This window comes from Nerophis lumbriciformis, linkage group LG10, assembly GCF_033978685.3.
Source record: "Nerophis lumbriciformis linkage group LG10, RoL_Nlum_v2.1, whole genome shotgun sequence".
NCBI classification, from domain to species: domain Eukaryota; kingdom Metazoa; phylum Chordata; class Actinopteri; order Syngnathiformes; family Syngnathidae; genus Nerophis; species Nerophis lumbriciformis.
The window spans coordinates 42,889,189-42,911,633 of NC_084557.2; the positions used below are offsets into that span (position 1 = coordinate 42,889,189).

Below are 22,445 nucleotides of genomic sequence, written 5' to 3' on the forward strand. Positions count from 1 at the left end.
ACTGTCAGATTTTTATATTGTTACATCCTTAACATACTGTACATCTTACGAATCTTTGGGGACCTCACGATTCGACTACGATTCAGGAGCTACGATTCGATTAAAAACCGATTATTGATGCAGCTTTAATTTATGTATATTGATGCAGTTTTATATTTATTTTCGTTTCACAAAGTAAGCGTTTATCACTTGCAACGTCAAAAACCCCCAATTCATTTGGAAAAAGAAACAGTTAAATTAAGAAGAAATGAACAAATTAAAAAGATGGTTTGACAAAAACAGACTATCTTTGAATCTCAGTAAAACTAAAATAATGCTATTTGGTAATAGTATAGAAAAGAGGATCATACACAAATACAAATAGACGGGAGTAGACATAGAAAGGGTAAAAGAAACTACATTTTTGGGAGTATTAATAGATGATCAAATGAACTGGAAATCTCATATACAAAACATACAACATAAGGTGGCAAAAAACATTTCAATAATGAATAAAGCAAAATACTTCCTGGGCCAAATATCACTTCATATTCTCTACTGCTCGCTAGTGTTACCATATCTGAGTTATTGTGCAGAAATATGGGGAAATAACTACGAATGTGTGCTAGATTCGCTAACCGTGTTACAAAAAAGATCAGTTAGAATAATACATAATGTTGGATATAGAGAACATAGAAACCCTTTATTTATTAAGTCAAAAATATTAAAGTTCGGTGATTTGGTAAAATTGCAAACAGCTAAAATGATGTACAAAGCAAACTATAACCTGCTACCAAAGAATGTACAACAATTCTTCTCAACTAAAGAGGAGAAATATAACCTTAGAGGAAAAAATTATTTAAAACATTTATATGCACGTACAACACTTAGAACGTTTAGCATATCAGTATGTGGAATTAAATTATGGAATGGATTAAGTAAAGAAGTTAAAAATTGTACTGATATGATCCAGTTTAAGAGGTTGTTCAAAATAATAGTGCTTACAGAGTACAAAGAAGAATAATTATGAGAAATACTTCCAACCTTATTGAAAATAAGATATTCATCTCAGTATGTTAATAATGACTGAATTAATTAATTAATTAATTACATATTACAAAACGGTTGTATACTAATTCATAGATGTTATTTTATTATATAAAAAGGTCAGTAAATGATTCTATATATTTGTAAACGCTTTGAAGTGGGAAAGGGGTAGGATTAAATAAGCTTTGCTTCTTCCTACTCCTTTTCGGGCATGATGTAAAATGAAATGATATGAAATTGTGTGATGTATTATGATGTAAGTGTGTTCATGTTCGAAATAAACTAAAGAAAGAAAGAAAGAATTCCTATCACATTTATATAAATTAATGGAAATTTGGGCAAAACTGGAACATAAGTGCCCTATGGTAAAGGAGCTGGTCGGGTCTCTCGGTGAGGTGGCTCGCTGCAGTCAGCCAAATTTTAGAACGGTCTGCATGACATTATTTACAATAAATCAATCGATTATTGATTACTGACATTCACTAATCGATTCTATAATCGTCTATGTCTGAATTGCGATGCATCTAAAAATCGATTATTTCCCCCACCTCTACTAGCAGGTGACAATGGTACTAAAACCATTATTAACATACAGTCTGTGCAAAACAGGTCACTTTTAACAGTGCACTTGCCTTCCTGCTACCCCAAATGTTCAGCAAATGTGACAGATGCACAAAGGCTGTACTGGTCAGAGCCAATTAGACTCTAATCGTAAGTTGCTAAACTTTACAACAAGAATATCAGTGTCACGTTATCATCACTTTGTAAAGCAAGAGCCTTGAACATAGAGGTCGATGTAACATTTCCTGAGGACTAAATAAACCAAGACATTATTATTGAAGTACAAAAACACCCACACTTACAAGGTCAAAGCGTTGCCTTTGGACGTGCATTCAATTTTAATGCATTTCAATTTGAGCCTCAATCTCGCACTGACACTTTATTTAAGTCAGTTTAAAAGTTTGAGTGCAAGCAGAACAAGAGGAAGGAAATCCTTCTTGATGGAGGCACAACAGTGTACTGCCACATGGCCTCAACGCTCTATTTGCTGCCCATTAGCCCACACCATTTCAGCCTCAGGGAGTGAGAGCCATATGAACGACATATAGTTTTACTAGGGTGGTATATCAGTTAATCGGCTTCTACGTTTACAACCTGACCAATAGGTGCGTTGGCCTCCTGGCACATAGCTGCCGCCCAATGAGGCGCTGCTCTATAAACAAACCGCAGAGGACTTCCTCTCGAAAGGTAAGAGGAAGGTGGTAAACGACCCCTTTGGGATTAAAACACCTGGCCAATGTTACCAGTCGGTGACCCAAATGGGATCAAGATTTCAGAGGTGAGCTGAAAACCTCAACAGGAAAGGGAGGGCACCAAAATGCTGTTAAGCAATTATGACATGAAATAGTCCAGCAAAGCGGAGGACTACTTTTCCACTTTGGAGGAGTTAGTACCATTCCCTCAAGAAAACTTTTGGAGAAAATGAAAGTGTAAGCTACAAAACATTTTTCATGTCGTGGTTTGTTTTGTGTCAATACTTTCACTTATTTCAATGTCTATGCCTCAGTTTTCACTGCAAAACGAATCGACCTGAGGGTATAAAGTCACCATGAACTACTGTATTTTTCGGACTATAAGTCGCAGTTTTTTCATAGTTTGGCTGGGGGTGCGACTTATACTCAGGAATGACTTATGTGTGAAATTATTAACACATTACCGTAAAATATCAAATAATATTATTTATCTCATTCACGTAAGAGACTAGACGTATAAGATTTCATGGGATTTAGCGATTAGGAGTGACAGATTGTTTGGTAAACGTATAGCATGTTCTATATGTTATAGTTATTTGAATGACTCTTACCATTGGCGTTGTTAGGCCTATTTTAGGGGGGCTCAAGCCCCCCTAAAATATTCTAAAGCCCCCCTAAATAATTTGGTGTTATTTATATATATATATATATTATTATTATTTTTTTTTTTTACAAATACATGCCGACATATTCATTATAAAGTGGCCCGAATATGAGTTTAAATAAATAATCATATAAACTGTCATTATTCACTCAGTTTCCCCTCAGCATAATACAGTCATCACACAAGATAATCATCATCAGAGTATATACATTGAATTATTTACATTATTTACAATCCGGGGTGTGGGATATGGAGGGGGGGTTAGGTTTAGTTGGTATCAACACTTCAGTCATCAACAATTGCATCATCAGAGAAATGGACATTGGAACAGAGTAGGACTGACTTGGTAGGATATGTACAGCAAGTAGTGGACACAGAGAGAGAGATCAGAGAGTATAAGAAAAAGTGTCTACATTTGATTATTTACAATCAAAAGAGGTATGATCAGGAAGGGAGGGTGTTAGTTTAGGGTTGAAGTTGCCTGGAGGTGTACTTTTAGTGCGATTTTGAAGGAGGATAGAGATGCCATTTCTTTTACACCTGTTGGGAGTGCATTCCATATTGATGTGGCATAGAAAGAGAATGAGTTAAGACCTTTGTTAGATCGGAATCTGGGTTTAACGTGGTTAGTGGAGCTACCCCTGGTGTTGTGGTTATGGCGGTCATTTACGTTAAGGAAGTAGTTTGACATGTACTTCGGTATCAGGGAGGTGTAGCGGATTTTATAGACTAGGCTCAGTGCAAGTTGTTTTACTCTGTCCTCCAGCCTGAGCCAGTCCACTTTGGAGAAGTGGGTAGGAGTGAGGTGTGATCTGGGGTGGCGGTCTAGAAGTAATCTGACTAGCTTGTTCTGGTATGTTTGGAGTCTAGATTTGAGGGTTTTGGAGGTGCTAGGGTACCAGGAGGTGCATGCGTGATCGAAAAAGGGTTGAATGAGAATTCCAGACAGAATCTTCATGGTGCTTTTGTTGACCAGAGAGGATGGGTGGGTTGTGATGGGATGGTTGGCTGGCTCTTTGGGTGAGAAGATGAATGGATGCAAAAATTATGATAGGATCAACATGCAAGCCCCTTTCACACAGCCTGTAGAAAACAACTTTTTTTCCACCCTTTCCGTTGTTGCTGGACCGTATTAACGGCACACAAGCAGAATGGGTGGGTGCAAATAAAAAAAGCTCTGTGAATGGATATACCATGGATGGATGCACGGATGGAGCTGATAGGGAGCTGGTCCATTAATGTTTGGACAGGCACTGGGATTTGGGGGAAGGTAACAAGTGGAATAGCTGAGTGGGAAAAGAAGCTAAACTGTGAAGCATGAAGTGGAAAAGTCAAGAGAGAGAGAGAGAGATGTAGAAAGGTATGGATAGACAGGGATGAGGGGATTAGTTCTGGGGCTGTAATCGAACCAGAAAGTCTGCAAACCTATCCTTGGCTTGAACACTGAATTTTTTTCTTTACCTTTCCATTCCCACGTCTGTCTATTCCTGAGCCTTTATCTCCATGCTTTCTCTCCGGCTAAACCTCCTGACTTTCTACGTCAATCTCTCCACTCTCCTCTTGCTCTTCTCTTACACGTCTGCAATTATCTTCCTTTTTTTGTTTTCTGCCGCAATCGGCTCAAGACGCAACCCAAGGGGCATTACGAGAGGTTGGCAACAAATGGAGGGCTTTAATTGAAATTGCAACGGTGTCTGAGGTTCAACCAAGGTGAGGTTACTGAGCAGAGAGCAAAGTCAAATAAAGCGATCTATTTCACATATGTAATAATCTAATTAGGATTAGACAATGAATAGGATCCAAGTGGATTTAAGTGTTTATAGCAGCTTAAAAAACCCCCACAAATTATGTTTTGTTTTGGCACGGCTGAAGTTTACGTCTTCATAATCGAAGCAAGATCATTACGTCAACTCCTGACCACATGCCAGTTTGTCAAGCTCTGTCCAGAAGCACCTTCATTATTGGATGAGGTACACCGCCCTGAAAAAGTGCTCCACCCGGGCTATATTCCCACGCAAAAAGATGTGGGCCACCCTAAAACAGCCGGCGGGTTCCTGTGGTGTAACACCACCTCGAGAAGGGTGTTGTTTGCGGGCCATGGTGTTGCTCTTTTCCTGGTCCTGGTCGCAGAATGGTCTGCTTTGGTTGGAAGACTGGAGGATTATTCTAAGGGGCTGTGCAACTCAAATGTCAAAATGGGCAAGACCCGATCGGTCCACGCATGCGCCGAGACTACGCTGACTTCCTCTCAACTTGTCTGTCGGTAATTATTTTTGTTTGCTGTTATTGAGGTTTACTATTTTTTGTAACCTCTATTTCAATAACAATGTCTCATAAAATATAGCATACAAAACAAAAGTACGGTTGTTTAAGAATACAATATTTATTTTGAAACCGTACAGAAACCGATTAACTCAGCAGCCTTAAAGGCCTACTGAAATGACATTTTTTTATTTAAACGGGGATAGCAGATCCATTCTATGTGTCATACTTGATCATTTCACGATATTGCCATATTTTTGCTGAAAGGATTTAGTAGAGAACATCGACGATAAAGTTCGCAACTTTTGGTCGCTGATAAAAAAAAGCCTTGCCTGTACCGGAAGTAGCGTGACGTCACAAGTTGAAAGTCTCCTCACATTTCCCCATTGTTTACACCAGCAGCGAGAGCGATTCGGACCGAGAAAGCGACGATTAACCCATTAATTTGAGCGAGGATGAAAGATTTGTGGATGAAAAACGTGAGAGTGAAGGACTAGAGTGCAGTGCAGGACGTATCTTTTTTCGCTCTGACCGTAACTTAGGTACAAGGGCTCATTGGATTCCACACTCTCTCCTTTTTCTATTGTGGATCACGGATTTGTATTTTAAACCACCTCGGATACTATATCCTCTTGAAAATGAGAGTCGAGAACGCGAAATGGACATTCACAGTGACTTTTATCTCCACGACAATACATCGGTGAAAAACTTTAGCTACGGAGCTAACGTGATAGCATCGGGCTTAAATGCAGATAGAAACAAAATAAATAAGCCCCTGACTGGAAAGATAGACAGAATATCAACAATACTACCAAACTCTGGAACTGTAACCACACGGTTAATGCTGTACCGCCTGACGAAGCCTAGCAATGCTGTTGCTAACGACGCCATTGAAGCTAACTTAGCTACGGGACCTCGATAGAGCTATGCTAATAACATTAGCTCTCCACCTACGCCAGCTCTCATCTGCTCATCAACACCAGTGCTCACCTGCGTTCCAGCGATCGACGGCGCGACGAAGGACTTCACCCGATCATCGATGTAATGGGTCCTATTTTTATAGTCTTTGGTATGACTCGGCCAGGATTTGAACTCACAACCTATATATCTCAGGGCGGACACTCTAACCACAAGGCCACTGAGTAGGTAACACAACATAAACACAACAGAACGAATACCCAGAACCCCTTGCAGCACTAACTCTTCCGGGACGCTACAATATACACCCCCCCACTACCCCCCAAACCCCCACCCCCCCCACCTCATGCTCTCTCAGGGAGAGCATGTCCCAAATTCCAAGCTGCTGTTTTGAGGCATGTTAAAAAAAATAATGCACTTTGTGACTTCAATAATAAATATGGCAGTGCCATGTTGGCATTTTTTTCCATAATTTGAGTTGATTTATTTTGGAAAACCTTGTTACATTGTTTAATGCATCCAGCGGGGGATCACAACAAAATTAGGCATAATAATGTGTTCATTCCACGACTGTATATATCGGTATCGGTTGATATCGGAATCGGTACCGTATTTTTCGGACTATAAGTCGCAGTTTTAGCGATTAGGAGTGACAGATTGTTTGGTAAACGTATAGCATGTTCTATATGTTATAGTTATTTGAATGACTCTTACCATAATATGTTACGTTAACATACCAGGCACGTTCTCAGTTGGTTATTTATGCCTCATATAACGTACACTTATTCAGCCTGTTGTTCACTATTCTTTATTTATTTTAAATTGCCTTTCAAACGTCTATTCTTGGTGTTGGGTTTTATCAAATAAATTTCCCCCAAAAATGCGACTTACAGTGCGACTTATATATGTTTTTTTATTTCTTTATTATGCATTTTCGGCCGGTACAATTTATACTCCGGAGCAACTTATAGTCCGAAAAATATAGAGATTAAGAGTTGGACAATATCGGATATGGGCAAAAAAGCCATTATCGGACATCTCTACTGTATAATACCTTTTTTAATTTAATAGTACCGGTATAGTACCAGTATACCGTCTCTTTTATTACTATTTTATATATTTTTTGTATTGAATAAATAATAATAATAATAAACCATTTGTAAAACATTAAAATATCACAGTACGGGACGTCGCAGACGCACCGTTGTAAAATATTTCTTGAAAGGAAGTGACGTAGACTTTGTGCATGCGTGGACCGATCGGGTCTTCCGGAATCGGTCGGGTAGTGACAGGCCGTTTGGATCTTTTTGACCATTTTGAAGCTTGAAAATACAATCTTTTGAAAATGTTTCACAAAGTGGAAGTTTGCATTGGTTTTTTTGGACAAAATTGCTTGGCTGGATTAGCATTTGGTTTCTTTAGGCCTCGGAATTATTTTTGGCAATATTCTTGCAGCATTCCAACCAACAGAAAGGATAAATCTCAGCCACCTTTTCTTTGTCGGGTAGTAAAACATTAATAGGGAACAGATTTAGTGGGACAAAGGGGTGACTGATGGGACACTTTTCCTCAGATAGAACAGCAGGGCAATCATCTGTCTGTTTAATATCTTTGCAGTCAGGTGAGCGTGAGAAAAAGTGCAAAGTCACCTACTGCTGCTATATTTTGTCTAGTCAGCAGCAACCGCCGCCCTCCGGGACACCGGCATTACTCCTCTCTCGCCCCAAGCAAAGAAGAGAGGGAAAAAAAAAAAAGGACAAGCGACTTACCTGCACAAGGAGCTCCAACTTCCTGTCGTCCAGGAGATGGACCTGACATCGCCTCCCCTCCGTCATCTATACACAAAAGAAGGTACTTTTATGAACATTTGTTTTCATTTACTCACACAAAGAACATTGCGTATTATCCATTAACGCTCTTTAGTCATAACGAGGTTAGCTGTTCTAAGGCCACAATGGCCCAATAGAGACAAGTCATGTGCTCATAGACCTTTCTAGCGTTCCCTCTTTGAGACAGGAAACCCACACTCCATCAGAGCGATACAGTCACCACAAAGAGTATAGCTGATTGTGGCTGCACTCTTTGAACTGTTGATGCAATGCTTGTTGAATAGAGCCGCCAAGTTCATAAACACAGAAGCAGGTGCAAGAGCCAAACACTCGTAAGTACAGTAAAGGCAAAACAATCCGCATGGTAAACAAAGCTAAAATAAGTGTGGATCATCACAGGTTACACTGACGGTGGCCATATAAAACAACTTTAACACTCTTACTAATAATGCGCCACACTTTGAACCAAAACCAAACAAGAATGACAAACACATTTAGGGAGAACATCTGCACCTTAACACAACATAAACACAACAGAACAAATACCCAGAATCCCATGCAGCCCTGACTCTTCCGGGCTACATTATACACCCCTGCTACCACCAAACCCCGCCCCCACCCCAACCCTGCTCCCTCACACATCAACCCCCCCCCCCCCCCCCAACCCCCCTCTGTGCGTCGAATGAGGTGGGCGGGGTTTGGTAGCAGGGGTGTATAATGTAGCCCGGAAGAGTTAGGGCTGCATGGGATTCTGGGTATTTGTTCTGTTGTGTTTATGTTGTGTTACGGTGCAGATGTTCTCCCGAAATGTGTTTGTCATTCTTGTTTGGTGTGGGTTCACAGTGTGGCGCATTATTAGTAAGAGTGTTAAAGTTTTTTATACCGGCACCGTCAGAGTAACCTGTGTGGTTGTTGACCAAGTATGCCTTGCTATCGTTGACGTGAGCAAGCTGAAGCCCATTATAACGTGTGACTAAGCCGACACGCTGGTTGCAGTGGGCGCTAAATGCTGTACTATCACGGCACGTTCGAGAGAATAGTTGCAGAAATTCGTAGTCTGCCGGAAAATCGGGAGGGAGGATTGACAGGTATGACGCTGTCAATCGCCATTCATATATAACCCGCGGGCCGCACTAACATTCAAATTTCACATTAAGGTGTGGGTCGCGTGTCTGAGACCCTTGGTTTATACATAGCACAAAGCAAAAAAAAACTTTGTATGCAGTGTTATTTCATTTTAAATTTCAAAAGATTTTTGTGGCTCCTATTCCATCCATCCATCCATTTTTCTACCGCTTATTCCCTTTTGGGGTCGCGGGGGGCACTGGAGCCTATCTCAGCTACAATCGGGCGGAAGGCGGGGTACACCCTGGACAAGTCGCCACCTCATCGTGGCTCCTATTGTTTTCCTTAATTTGTGAAACTGGTCAAAATGGCTCTTTGACTGGTAAAGGTTGCCGACCCCTGGTCTATTGCTATCTTACATAAAACTGGAAATGCACAGTTGGCGATTAATACACTGACTATTCTCTAATTGTTTATGATTCGGATTTCGGACTTTCTGTTGTAGGGTTAGAGCAGGGGTGCCCTTTTTCTGCAGACGAGCTACTCTTCAATTGACCAAGTGGAGGGGACCTGCCTCATTCATATATATCATTTATATTTATTTCTTTATGTAAAATACCTTTTTGTTAACAAGTTAAAGGTGTTTAATGATAATACAAGCATGTTTAACTAGGGATGATGTTCGAAACCGGTTCTCCCGGTTGTTCGATAAGAAAAGAACCGTTCGATAAGAAAAGAACCGATTCAATGGACTCTAATCCCTTTTTGAGAACCGGTCCCCGTTATTGAGGCCACTATAGTAAAGAAAAAGAGTTGGTTCTTTATTCGAATCCCTGGGAACGAATCCCGTCCCACAAGAAATGCCCTGTGGGACATCACAGGAAATGACTGAGCTACGAGCTATGTCACACAAGCAGCAAAAATAATGGACCGGAAAAAACGCCTCAATGCATGGCTAGTCACCATAGCAGTGGTTCTCAAATGGGGGTACGCGTACCCCTGGGGGTACTTGAAGGTATGCCAAGGGGTATGTGAGATTTTTTTTAAATATTCTAAAAATAGCAACAATTCAAAAATCCTTTATAAATATATTTGTTGAATAATACTTCAACAAAATAGGAATGTTAGTTCATAAACTGAACATCAAATCAAGTAGGCTATTCCATTCATTACTTCCACTGCGCCACGCCGTGCGCGACCCGAGGGTCCCTGGTTTAATCCCCACCTAGTACCAACCTCGTCATGTCCGTTGTGTCCTGAGCAAGACACTTCACCCTTGCTCCTGATGGGTGCTGGTAGCGCCTTGCATGGCAGCTCCCTCCATCAGTGTGTGAATGTGTGTGTGAATGGGTAAATGTGGAAGTAGTGTCAAAGCGCTTTGAGTACCTTGAAGGTAGAAAAGCGCTATACAAGTACAAGTACAACCCATTCATTACCATAAACCCAGAGTTTCCCCCATACCCTCACTAAAATGTCTGTCAAAAAGAACTGTGAAAAGAAATGCAACAATGCAATATTCAGTGTTGACAGCTAGCTTTTTTGTGGACATTTTCCATAAATATTGATGTTAAAGATTTATTTTTTTGTGAATAATTGTTTAGAATTAAGTTCATGAATCCAGATGGATCTCTATTACAATCCCCAAAGAGGGATATGTGTAGAAATCTTTATTTATAATTGAATCACTTGTTTATTTTTCAACATGTTTTTAGTTATTTGTATATCTTTTTTCCAAATAGTTCAAGAAAGACCACTACAAATGAGCAATATTTTGCACTGTTATACAATTTAATAAATCAGAAACTGATGACATAGTGCTGTATTTTACTTCTTTTTCTCTTTTTTTCAACCAAAAATGCTTTGCTCTGATTAGGGGGTACTTGAATTAAAAAAATGTTCACAGGGGGTACATCACTGAAAAAAAGTTGAGAACCACTGACCTATAGTGATCACAGAGACAGATTGTTTTTGTGTTACTGTATATATTTGTTTTTCTGAAAAATAACACTTAATATACTTTAGGTAACAACAGTCAATATTTATTTATTTTATTTTTTTAGGGGGTAAAAGTCAATATTTATAATAAAATAAAAGTGAGCTTTTGTTGAACCAAATATTGTGTTTTTTTCCATATACAACAACCTATCTGGATTCGATAAGAGAACCGATAAGGAATCGGTTCGATAAGAGGATTCGATAATGGGCTCGAACTCGATAATTTCTTATCAAACATCATCCCTATGTTTAACACATATAGATTCCTTTCTTTTATGAAGGCAAGAATATAAGTTGGTGTATTACCTGATTCTGAAGACTTGCATTGATTGGAATCAGACAGTAGTGATGATAACGTCCACATTTTGTAATGGAGGAGAACAAAAGTCCTCCTTTCTGTCTAATACCACATGAAAGTGGTTGCTTTTTGACATCTTATTTGTCCAGCTTCCATACGCCTTTCTATACACTTTACAAGAAATACATTGGCGGCAAACTCCGTAGCTTGCTAGCTTTTTGAGACTCTTATTTTATAGCGCAGGCAGGAAGAAGCAGCGCTTTTATTGTGAAGACAGGAACTGTGCAGTCAGTCTTTAGAGCAGTGGTTCTTAACCTGGGCTCGATCGAACCCTAGGGGTTCGGCGGAGGTCAAGACACACCCGACTCATCGTGTAAATAAAAACTTTTCCCTATCGGCGTATTACGGATACGGCAACAGCAGAAGTCACACTGATTTGCAGGCGTGTAATTTGTTGTGAGTTTATGCACTGTGTTGGTTTTGTTCTTTGAACAAGGTGATGTTCATGCACGGTTCATTTTGTACACCAGTAAAAAAACATGGTAACACTTTAGTATGGGGAACATATTCACCATTAATTAGTTGCTTATTAACATGCAAATTAGTAACATATTGGCTCTTAACTAGTCATTATTAAGTACTTATTAATGCCTTATTCTGCATGGCCTTATTATAACCCTAACCCTCTAACCCTGACCCTAACCCTAACCCTAACCAAATAACTAAATTAAGTCTTTGTTACTTAGAATATGTTCCCCTAGTGTCCAAAAAACTCTAAATTAAGTCTTTGTTACTTAGAATATGTTCCCCATACTAAAGTGTTACCAAAAACATATAACTTTGTCTTGAATTTGAAAAATTGTTATTTATTTTTTTTTCATTAAAGAAGGGTTCGGTGAATGCACATATGAAACTGGTGGGGTTCGGTACCTCCAACAAGGTTAAGAACCACTGCTTTAGAGTTTTGACGGCAGGTACGGCGCGAGAGTCTGTTAAAGTAAAAAGTGTTTCTCGCCTTCCTGTCGGTCATTGTTTCTTAATAATGAGCTGGCTGCAGCCAGCTTCATCTCACAAGACCCTCAGGTGCCGTGAATGTCAATCAAGTGACGAAAGTGACGTCTTGGTGAGGATTGATGATCGCTATTGTGGCGACTTGTCCAGGGTGTACACCGCCTTCCGCCCGTGTGCAGCTGAGATAGGCTCCAGCACTCCCCGTGACCCCGTAAGGGACAAGTGGTAGAAAATGGGTGGATGGATGGATAATTTTTAGGTCTATTCTTTTAATGCCTGGCTACCATCGACGGGTAGCTCGCGATCAACACCCAGGGCACCCCTGGGTTAGAGCACTTTCAGGGATGTGAGCACCTTTTGAGAAAAAAAGAGGAACATTTCTATCTGCAGGAAGTGCTGCCATGCAAACCCCAAAAGAAAAAGTAGAAAATCAAGACTACATTTCCTGCTATTGGGTGCATTTGTACACAATATTTTACCTTTCGATTTATTCTTATGTGCCAACCTGTTTTGGCTGTCGTTTTACTTGTCCCATGTAACGTACCACATTATTTGTATTAGATCCATCCATCCATTTTATACCGCTTGTCCCCTTTGGGGTTGTGGGGGGGTGCTGGAGCCTATATCAGCTGCATTCGGGCAGAAGGCGGTGTACACCCTGGACAAGTCGCCACCTCATCGCAGGGCCAACACAGATAGACAGACAACATTCGCACACTAGGGCCAATTTAGTGTTGCCAATCAACCTATCCCCAGGTGCATGTCTTTGGAGGTGGGAGGAAGCTGGAGTACCCGGAGGGAACCCACGCAGTCACGGGGAGAACATGCAAACTCCACACAGAAAGATCCCGAGCCCGGGATTGAACTCAGGACTACTCAGGACCTTCATATTGTGAGGCACATGCACTAACCCCTGCTCCACTGTGCTGCCCTTGTATTAGATCATTTATTATAATTGAAAAAGTAGTGTAAAATTCTATACCTATAAAAGTCAGAAAACATTTCCCATTTGGCAACTCTATCCTGTAGCCACGCCTCCTTGGGTGATATACTTCCGGCGGTGTGACCTATGTTTACATCCGAAACGTCAAAAATGTACCTTCTGGATACTGCTAATAAAAACTGGTTCGGAACTAGCAGTGTTCGGATTGCAATCATCCAAATATGATAAGCAGCACAGTGGAAAGCCGTCAACGTGGTGGCTCGGAGAGCCAATGAAGGCGTCAACAACTAAACTAATTAGATGGTTAGCTAACTAGCGCGCTTGTTTCCGTGCTCCTGATCGTCTCTTCGTCCTGCAACTCAATGCTTGTTTACATCCTATTTTTATTAGTATTTCATTTAAAAAAACTCGGAAGTGATATTTTGACACAAATTTCCGTGTTTACACGGACATTTCCCACGCCTGCACATAGGCAGGTGACCTCATCTTTGATGGTGATAACAATGTCACCCACTTTAAAAGTCAGTGACTTCACTATAAAAGTGGGTGACATTGTTATCACCAGGAAAGATGAGGTCACCTACCTAGGTTCCATTCTAGAGGCTAATCTTTCCTGTGATAAAATGGCAACCAAGGTAATCAAAAAGGTCAACCAACAAACAAGATTTATCTACAGAATCTCCTCTCTGGTCAACAAAAGCACCATGAAGATTCTAGCGGGAACTCTCGTTCAACCCCTTTTCGATTACGCATGCACCTCCTGGTACCCTCGCACCTCCAAAACCCTCAAATCTAGACTCCAAACATCCCAGAACAAGCTAGTCAGATTACTTCTAGACCTCCACCCCAGATCCCACCTCACTCCTACCCACTTCTCCAAAGTGGGCTGGCTCAGGGTGGAGGACAGAGTAAAACAACTTGCACTGAGCTTAGTCTATAAAATTCGCTATACCTCCCTGTTACCGAAGTACATGTCAAACTACTTCCTTAACGTAAATGACCGCCATAACCACAACACCAGGGGGAGCTCCACAAATCACGTTAAACCCAGATTCCGATCTAACAAAGGTCTTAACTCATTCTCTTTCTATGCCACATCAATGTGGAATGCGCTCCCAACAGGTGTAAAAGAGAGTGCATCTCTATCCTCCTTCAAAACCGCACTAAAAGAACACCTCCAGGCAGCTACAACCCTAGCCTAACACCCCCTGCCCCCACCACATCCCACCTCCCCGGATTGTAAATATACAAGTATATACATAATGAAATGTATATACCGTATTTTTCGGAGTATAAATCGCACCGGAGTATAAGTCGCACCTGCCGAAAATGCATAATAAAGAAGGAAAAAAACATATATAAGTCGCAAATTTATTTGATAAAACTCAACACCAAGAATAGACATTTCAAAGGCAATTTAAAAATAAATAAAGAATAGTGAACAACAGGCTGAATAAGTGTACGTTATATGAGGCATAAATAACCAACTGGTATGTTAACGTAACATATTATGGTAAGAGTCATTCAAATAACTATAACATATAGAACATGATATACTTTTACCAAACAATCTGTCACTCCTAATCGCTAAATCCCATGAAATCTTATACGTCTAGTCTCTTACGTGAATGAGATAAATAATATTATTTCATATTTTACGGTAATGTGTTAATAATTTCACACATAAGTCGCTCCTGAGTATAAGTCGCACCCCCGGCTAAACTATGAAAATAACTGCGACTTATAGTCCGAAAAATACGGTACTTGTTCTTATGCTTTCTGAGCTCACTATGTTCACCGCTCGCTGTACATATCCTACGAAGTGAGACCTACACTGTTACAATGTCCATTTCTCAGATGATATAATTGTTGATGACTGAAGTATGCTGATATCCCACCCCCCGGATTGTAAATAATGTAAATAATTCAATGTATATACTCTGATGATTAACTTGTGTGATGACTGTATTATGCTGATAGTATATACTTTTGTACCATGAATTGATTAACGTGGACCCCGACTTAAACAAGTTGAAAAACTTATTCGGGTGTTACCATTTAGCGGTCAATTGTACGGAATATGTACTGTACTGTGCAATCTACTAATAAAAGTTTCAATTAGGGATGTCCCGATCCGATATTTGGATCGGATCGGCTCCGATATTTGCCAAAAATTGTGTATCGGCAAGGCATGGAAAAATGCTGATCCAGATCCAGTTTAAAAAAAGACTCCGGTCCTTGTTTTCCAACGCACTGATTTAAATAATACATTCCACTTTTTTGCTGCTCCGTAATTTCCGTTCCGCATTTTCCAGCACACCTTCAACACATCCACAGGTCTGTGAATTCTCACGCAGTTGCTTTTAGCTGCTGGTAGTACACGACAGGCTCTTCTCACTCTTTCCTGTGTCTCCCTCTCACAGACAGCAAGTGCACCTTCTTACACACGTCACATACTGTCACGACATACGTCACATACTGTCACGTCATACGTCACATACGTATACGTCCTCCCCGAGCAGAGAGGTAGCAGCATGGCTAACGTTAGCTGTGATGCTACCGCAGCCGTGCGAGCAAAGCTCCCTCTAAGGTGCTCGCCTGTGCAATTGCGCACTGGTTAAGCGTCCTCTGCGCATAGCAAATCTATGCCACGCACAAAATCAAATAAAAAAATAAGCGCATAACAATTTTCGACACACGGACACGACAGAGAAAACAGTTTTCGTCATCATTGTTCAAATATTGTGACGTCTGTCGAGACGCTTATCTCCATTCGGTGCCACACGCCCACACCATCAAAATGCCGAGGCAAAAATTTCCACATCAACACCGTATGAAAAAATTTGTGATTTTTTTAGTTGTGATTTCCTTCTCTGCATGAAAGTTTAAAAGTAGCATATATTAATGCAGTATGAAGAAGAATGTTTTAATGTAGACATGCAAGCCTTGAAAGAACATTTTGAAAATCAAGACTACATTTCCTGCAAATGGGTGCATTTCTACCCTATATTTTAACTTTACATTTATTCTCATATCAAACTCTTTTGGCTGTCTTTTTGACACTTACATCCGGCGCCCCCCTCCACACCCTGGATTATAAATAATGTAAATAATTCAATGTGATTACCTTGTGTGATGACTGTATTATGATGATAGTATATATCTGTATCATGAATCAATTTAAGTGGACCCCGACTTAAACAAGTTGAAAAACTTATTCGGGTGTTACCATTTAGTGGTCAATTGTACGGAATATGTACTTCACTGTGCAACCTACTAATAAAAGTCTCAATCAATCAATCAAAACACATAGAATCATCATACTGCTGTGATTATATGCATCAAGTATTCATTCAAGGCTAAGGTAAAATATCGAGATATATATTGTGTATCGCAATATGGCCTTAAAATATCGCAATATTAAAAAAAGGCCATATCGCCCAGCCCTAGTTTCAATGATGCCATTTCTGTTTGTCATGTATAATTTTGTCTATTTTGTGTTTATCCTTGAATAAACAGGTCAGTTTCTTGTTACCAACCATTGTGTATTATTCAAACTCCCCTAATTCAGCTGGATAGTTGTTATCAAGAGTACTAAAACCCTTTTCAACATGATTCTGACAACTAAGTAGGCTAAATAACTTTAAACTTTAATACATGCTTGGATAGGCCAGTATCGGTCAGTATCGGTATCGGTATCGGATCGGAAATACAAAAACAATATCGGTATCGGATCGGAAGTGCAAAAACCTGGATCGGGACATCCCTAGTTTCAATCAATCAATCAATCAATCAATCAATCAGTCAGCTTGGACAAAGCAAAAAGAGGCCCACTTCACATGTTCCTGGTGTTTTCCTGTACATATTTCCTTCACTACTGAACAGGAAGCTTGGGCCCTGAGGAACACAAACACCCGCTGGTTTCAACCTAGTCGTCTTCCCGTGCATCTGTGGGATCGGAGCACAGGGTGAAGACATCGGGTGAAGATGTTCCAAAAAACCCAGCAGCGAAACGTTGACCATGCGAGGCAGTAGCCTGTTGGACAAGGCGTGGCCATATTGAGAGAAGGGGGTGGGCAACAAACGCACATTACCCAGCACCAACTTGCACTGATCTGAGAGTTTAGCAGTCACAATGTTGTGCTTCCAACACTTGTGTGTATGTGGCTACTATCCACTTTAACGGCCTGGGTTGACCCTCCCACTCACTGATCTCCAGTGGTTTGAGGGTTTGGATTGGGTGCACCTGTGCACACACAATGAACAACACACACTTTCTTTCCCAACGTTGACTTTCTGTTTTCATCTAGTGGCAATCCACCTTGGGACTCGCATTCATTGTTTATACTGTATACAGTCTTTTTTTAATTTGCGCCATCAATGACGAGAAGCACATTGGAGTGTGATTATGACAATAACACAGATGTCACACCCAGCAACAGTCGTGGGCTCTGGGTGACACAAACACACCGGGAAAAAAAATGAGTAAACATCTCTCGCAATAAGCTTCAAACTGCTGACGTTGACACGAGTAAAAATACACCCTGTCTGGAGACAGTGCAAATGCAACAAATCACCGCCTTGGAGGCTTTTTAGGCCGGGACAAAGACTAAAATTAACTTTGTGGGATTGGATGAGCACTACTGAGTTTATGAAGCCAAATACAATTAAGTCTATAAATATGGTCAAGTATTTTTTTTTGTCTGTCCTGTCCAGCTTCTCCGGCAAATCATATTGTTGATGTAGATGCCCATATCGAGGATAAGACAGAAAGACAAAAACAACAACAGCAAACACAATAATAACAATAATAGAACATCAGCAAATAGTATATGTACAAATATGATGGTAAAAGCCATAGCAAAGAAGCAGTTAGTGAAATAAATGACAATGAACATTATTACACTACAAATGGAGCAATCCAAATACCAAGACAAATCAATGAATCAATCAATCAAAGTTGATTTATATAGCCCTAAATCACGAGTGTCTCAAAGGGCTGCACAAGCCACAACGACATCCTCAAGGAAAAACTCAACCCAATGGGATACAATGAGAAACCTTGGAAGGGACCGGTGCAATGGACATCGAGTGGATCTAGTTAATAGGACAACAGTAGTCTATTTATTTATATCTGCACCTTATTGATTTTTTATCCAGCACTACCATGAGCTAATGCAACAACATTTCGTTCTTATCTGTGTCAAGACGAGGACTATGGTGTGTTTGTTTTCCCGAGATGCAAGTAAAGCTGGACTGGTCATGGCGTGAAGGTGAATACATATTTATTTATAACACTCAAAGGAACAAAAAGCGCGCTCAAAGCGGATGTACAAACTTGACTAACGAAACAAAAAGACTTGCACGTGGGCAAAAAACTGTGAACAATTAAACAAAAACACTAACTGTGGCATTAATAAACAAAACAAAAAACTTACTTGGCATGGACTATGAAGTGCGCAGAGGTAAAAGTGTGACAGGGGTATGAATCCGGGATTTTGCCAGAACGACGAACTGAAAACAATGAACTTAAATACTACCGACATGATTAACGAAAACAGGTGCGTGACTCAAAACGTGAAACAGGTGCGTGACGTGACAGGTGAAAACTAATGGGTTGCTATGGTGACAAAACAAAACAAAAGTGCACAAAAAGTCCAAAAACAAAACCGAACATGACTAAAACAAAACATGATCACACAGACATGACAATCTGTACTGTAAAGTTAAAATTTGAATGACAATAAAAAGGAAGTCTAAGTCTAAGTGTACCGTATTTTTCGGACTATAAGTCGCAGTTTTTTTTCATAGTTTGGCCGGGGGTGCGACTTATACTTATGTGTGAAATTATTAACACATTACCGTAAAATATCAAATCATATTATTTAGCTCATTCACGTAAGAGACTAGACCAGTGGTTTTTAACCTGGGTTCGATCGAACCCTAGGGGTTCGGTGAGTCGGGCTCAGGGGTTCGGCGGAGGTCAAGACACACCCGGCTCATCGTGTAAATAAAAACTTCTCTCTATCTGCGTATTACGGATACGGCAACAGCAGAAGTCAGACTGATTTGCAGGTGTGTAATTTGTTGTGAGTTTATGCAATGTGTTGGTTTTGTTCTTCGAACAAGGTGATGTTCATGCACGGTTCATTTTGTACACCAGTAAAAAAATATGGTAACACTTTAGTATGGGGAACATATTCACCATTAATAAGTTGCTTATTAACATGCAAATTAGTAACATATTGGCTCTTAACTAATAATTATCAAGTACTTATTAATGCCTTATTCGGCCTGGCCTTATTATAACCCTAACCCTCTAACCCTAACCAAATAACTCTAAATTAAGTCTTTGTTACTTAGAATATGTTCCCCATACTAAAGTGTTACCAAAAACATGTAACTTTGTCTTGAATTTGAAAAAAAAAAACATTTTATTTTTCACTAAAGAAGGGTTCGGTGAATGCGCATATGAAACTGGTGGGGTTCGGTACCTCCAACAAGGTTAAGAACCACTGGACTAGACGTATACGATTTCATGGGATTTAGCGATTAGGAGTGACAGATTGTTTGGTAAACGTATAGCATGTTCTATATGTTATAGTTATTTGAATGACTCTTACCATATGTTACGTTAACATACCAGGCACGTTCTCAGTTGGTTATTTATGCCTCATATAACGTACACTTATTCAGCCTGTTGTTCACTATTCTTTATTTATTTTAAAATGTCTTTCAAATGTCTATTCTTGGTGTTGGCTTTTATCAAATACATTTCCCCCAAAAATGCGACTTATATGTTTTTTTCCTTCTTTATTATGCATTTTCGGTCGGTGCGACTTATACTCCGAAAAATACGGTATGTCTAAGTCTAAACAGAAATTGCGCTATTGATAATTAATAATAACAATAATTACCTCTATTATCAACAATACAATTGTTCAAATGCAACAATACATATATGTAATGATAACTTGAAATACAAAAGAAAGCAGATACATAAAGGGGAAGAAAGAGAAGCCAACTATATTAACCTTGTAGATTGTTATAGTCACAATAGGTTAAGCTTTGACAGAGTGCCATATGGTCAAGTACAAACCCCGTTTCCATATGAGTTGGGAAATTGTGTTAGATGTAAATATAAACGGAATACAATGATTTGCAAATCATTTTCAACCCATATTCAGTTGAATATGCTACAAAGACAACATATTTGATGTTCAAACTGATAAACCTTTTTTTTTTTGTGCAAATAATCATTAACTTTAGAATTTGATGCCAGCAACACGTGACAAAGAAGTTGGGAAAGGTGGCAATAAATACTGATAAAGTTGAGGAATGCTCATCAAACACTTGTTTGGAACATCCCACAGGTGAACAGGCTAATTGGGAACAGGTGGGTGCCATGATTGGGTATAAAAGTAGATTCCATGAAATGCTCAGTCATTCACAAACAAGGATGGGGCGAGGGTCACTACTTTGTCAACAAATGCGTGAGCAAATTGTTGAACAGTTTAAGAAAAACATTTCTCAACCAGCTATTGCAAGGAATTTAGGGATTTCACCATCTACGGTCCGTAATATCATCAAAGGGTTCAGAGAATCTGGAGAAATCACTGCACGTAAGCAGCTAAGCCCGTGACCTTTGATCCTTCAGGCTGTACTGCATCAACAAGCGACATCAGGGTGTAAAGGATATCACCACATGGGCTCAGGAACACTTCAGAAACCCACTGTCAGTAACTACAGTTGGTCGCTACATCTGTAAGTGTAAGTTAAAACTCTCCTATGCAAGGCGAAAACAGTTTATCAACAACACCCAGAAACGCCGTCGGCTTCGCTGGGCCTGAGCTCATCTAAAATGGACTGATACAAAGTGGAAAAGTGTTCTGTGGTCTGACGAGTCCACATTTCAAATTGTTTTTGGAAACTGTGGACGTCGTGTCCTCCAGACCAAAGAGGAAAAGAACCATCCGGATTGTTATAGGCGCAAAGTTGAAAAGCCAGCATCTGTGATGGTATGGGGGTGTATTAGTGCCCAAGACATGGGTAACTTACACATCTGTGAAGGCGCCATTAATGCTGAAAGGTACATACAGGTTTTGGAGCAACATATGTTGCCATCCAAGCAACGTTACCATGGACGCCCCTGCTTATTTCAGCAAGACAATGCCAAGCCACGTGTTACATCAACGTGGCTTCATAGTAAAAGAGTGCGGGTACTAGACTGGCCTGCCTGTAGTCCAGACCTGTCTCCCATTGAAAATGTGTGGCGCATTATGAAGCCTAAAATACCACAACGGAGACTGTTGAACAACTTAAGCTGTACATCAAGCAAGAATGGGAAAGAATTCCACCTGAGAAGCTTAAAAAATGTGTCTCCTCACTTCCCAAACGTTTACTGAGTGTTGTTAAAAGGAAAGGCCATGTAACACAGTGGTGAACATGCCCTTTTCCAACTACTTTGGCACGTGTTGCAGCCATGAAATTCTAAGTTAATTATTATTTGCAAAAAAAAATAAAGTTAATGAGTTTGAACATCAAATATCTTGTCTTTGTAGTGCATTCAATTGAATATGGGTTGAAAATGATTTGCAAATCATTGTATTCCGTTTATATTTACATCTAACACAATTTCCCAACTCATATGGAAACGGGGTTTGTATAATGTGGTCAAAGTAAATAGGCAGCAACTGCAAACACATGTTCTTCAATACGTCAACATAATGGTGCTCACAACACACACTGATCAGCATTTATTCCAGATGATTCTAACCGGGCTCACAAGACTGCGAAGAGAGACATGACTGTGTGTTGTTATCAGCCATGAAGCAGAGAAGCAGAGTCATCTGACAGTGATGCTCGGCCAGTATTCTTCTTGTTACCTTAAACGCGTCGCGGAAACGGTCTCCGAGGGTTTGCAGGAAAATAAATACAAAACTATTAATCCCAGGAAGCAATGAGGAGCGGTCGTGCAGCAGACGTAGAACCAGCAAATAGGAGCCAATTTCCTGGCCGGCCTGAGGGAGGAGGAGGCGCGTCAGCATCCATGTTGGCAGTGACCAGCAGTTCTTCCGTATGGATTCTAGCCGGCTAACTAGTGGCGTTTTCGGCGGCTATCTTGCCCTCTCATCCCTTCTTCTCCTCCTGAAGGCTGGCTGAAGAGCCCTTCTCGCCGGGC

General features: G+C 40.2%; 1 protein-coding gene across 8 annotated transcripts in view; it reads right to left on the bottom strand.

Moving 5' to 3' along the window:
* The window catches only part of frmd4a (FERM domain containing 4A), a 458,149-nt gene that overhangs the window by 94,154 nt on the left and 341,550 nt on the right, over positions 1 to 22,445 (bottom strand). For 4 of the 8 annotated variants that reach the window (XM_061969565.2, XM_061969573.2, XM_072913959.1 and 1 more), the window contains exons 1-2: positions 22,150 to 22,426; positions 7,893 to 7,958 (exon numbers count right to left, since the gene is read on the bottom strand). In XM_061969565.2, coding sequence (XP_061825549.1) covers positions 7,893 to 7,958; positions 22,150 to 22,311 — 228 coding nt within the window. In that variant the 5' untranslated portion in view covers positions 22,312 to 22,426. Of the gene's footprint in view, positions 1 to 7,892; positions 7,959 to 22,149; positions 22,427 to 22,445 lie in introns of those variants that run through there. The other 4 variants (XM_072913963.1, XM_072913964.1, XM_072913962.1 and 1 more) reach the window with 1 other exon arrangement.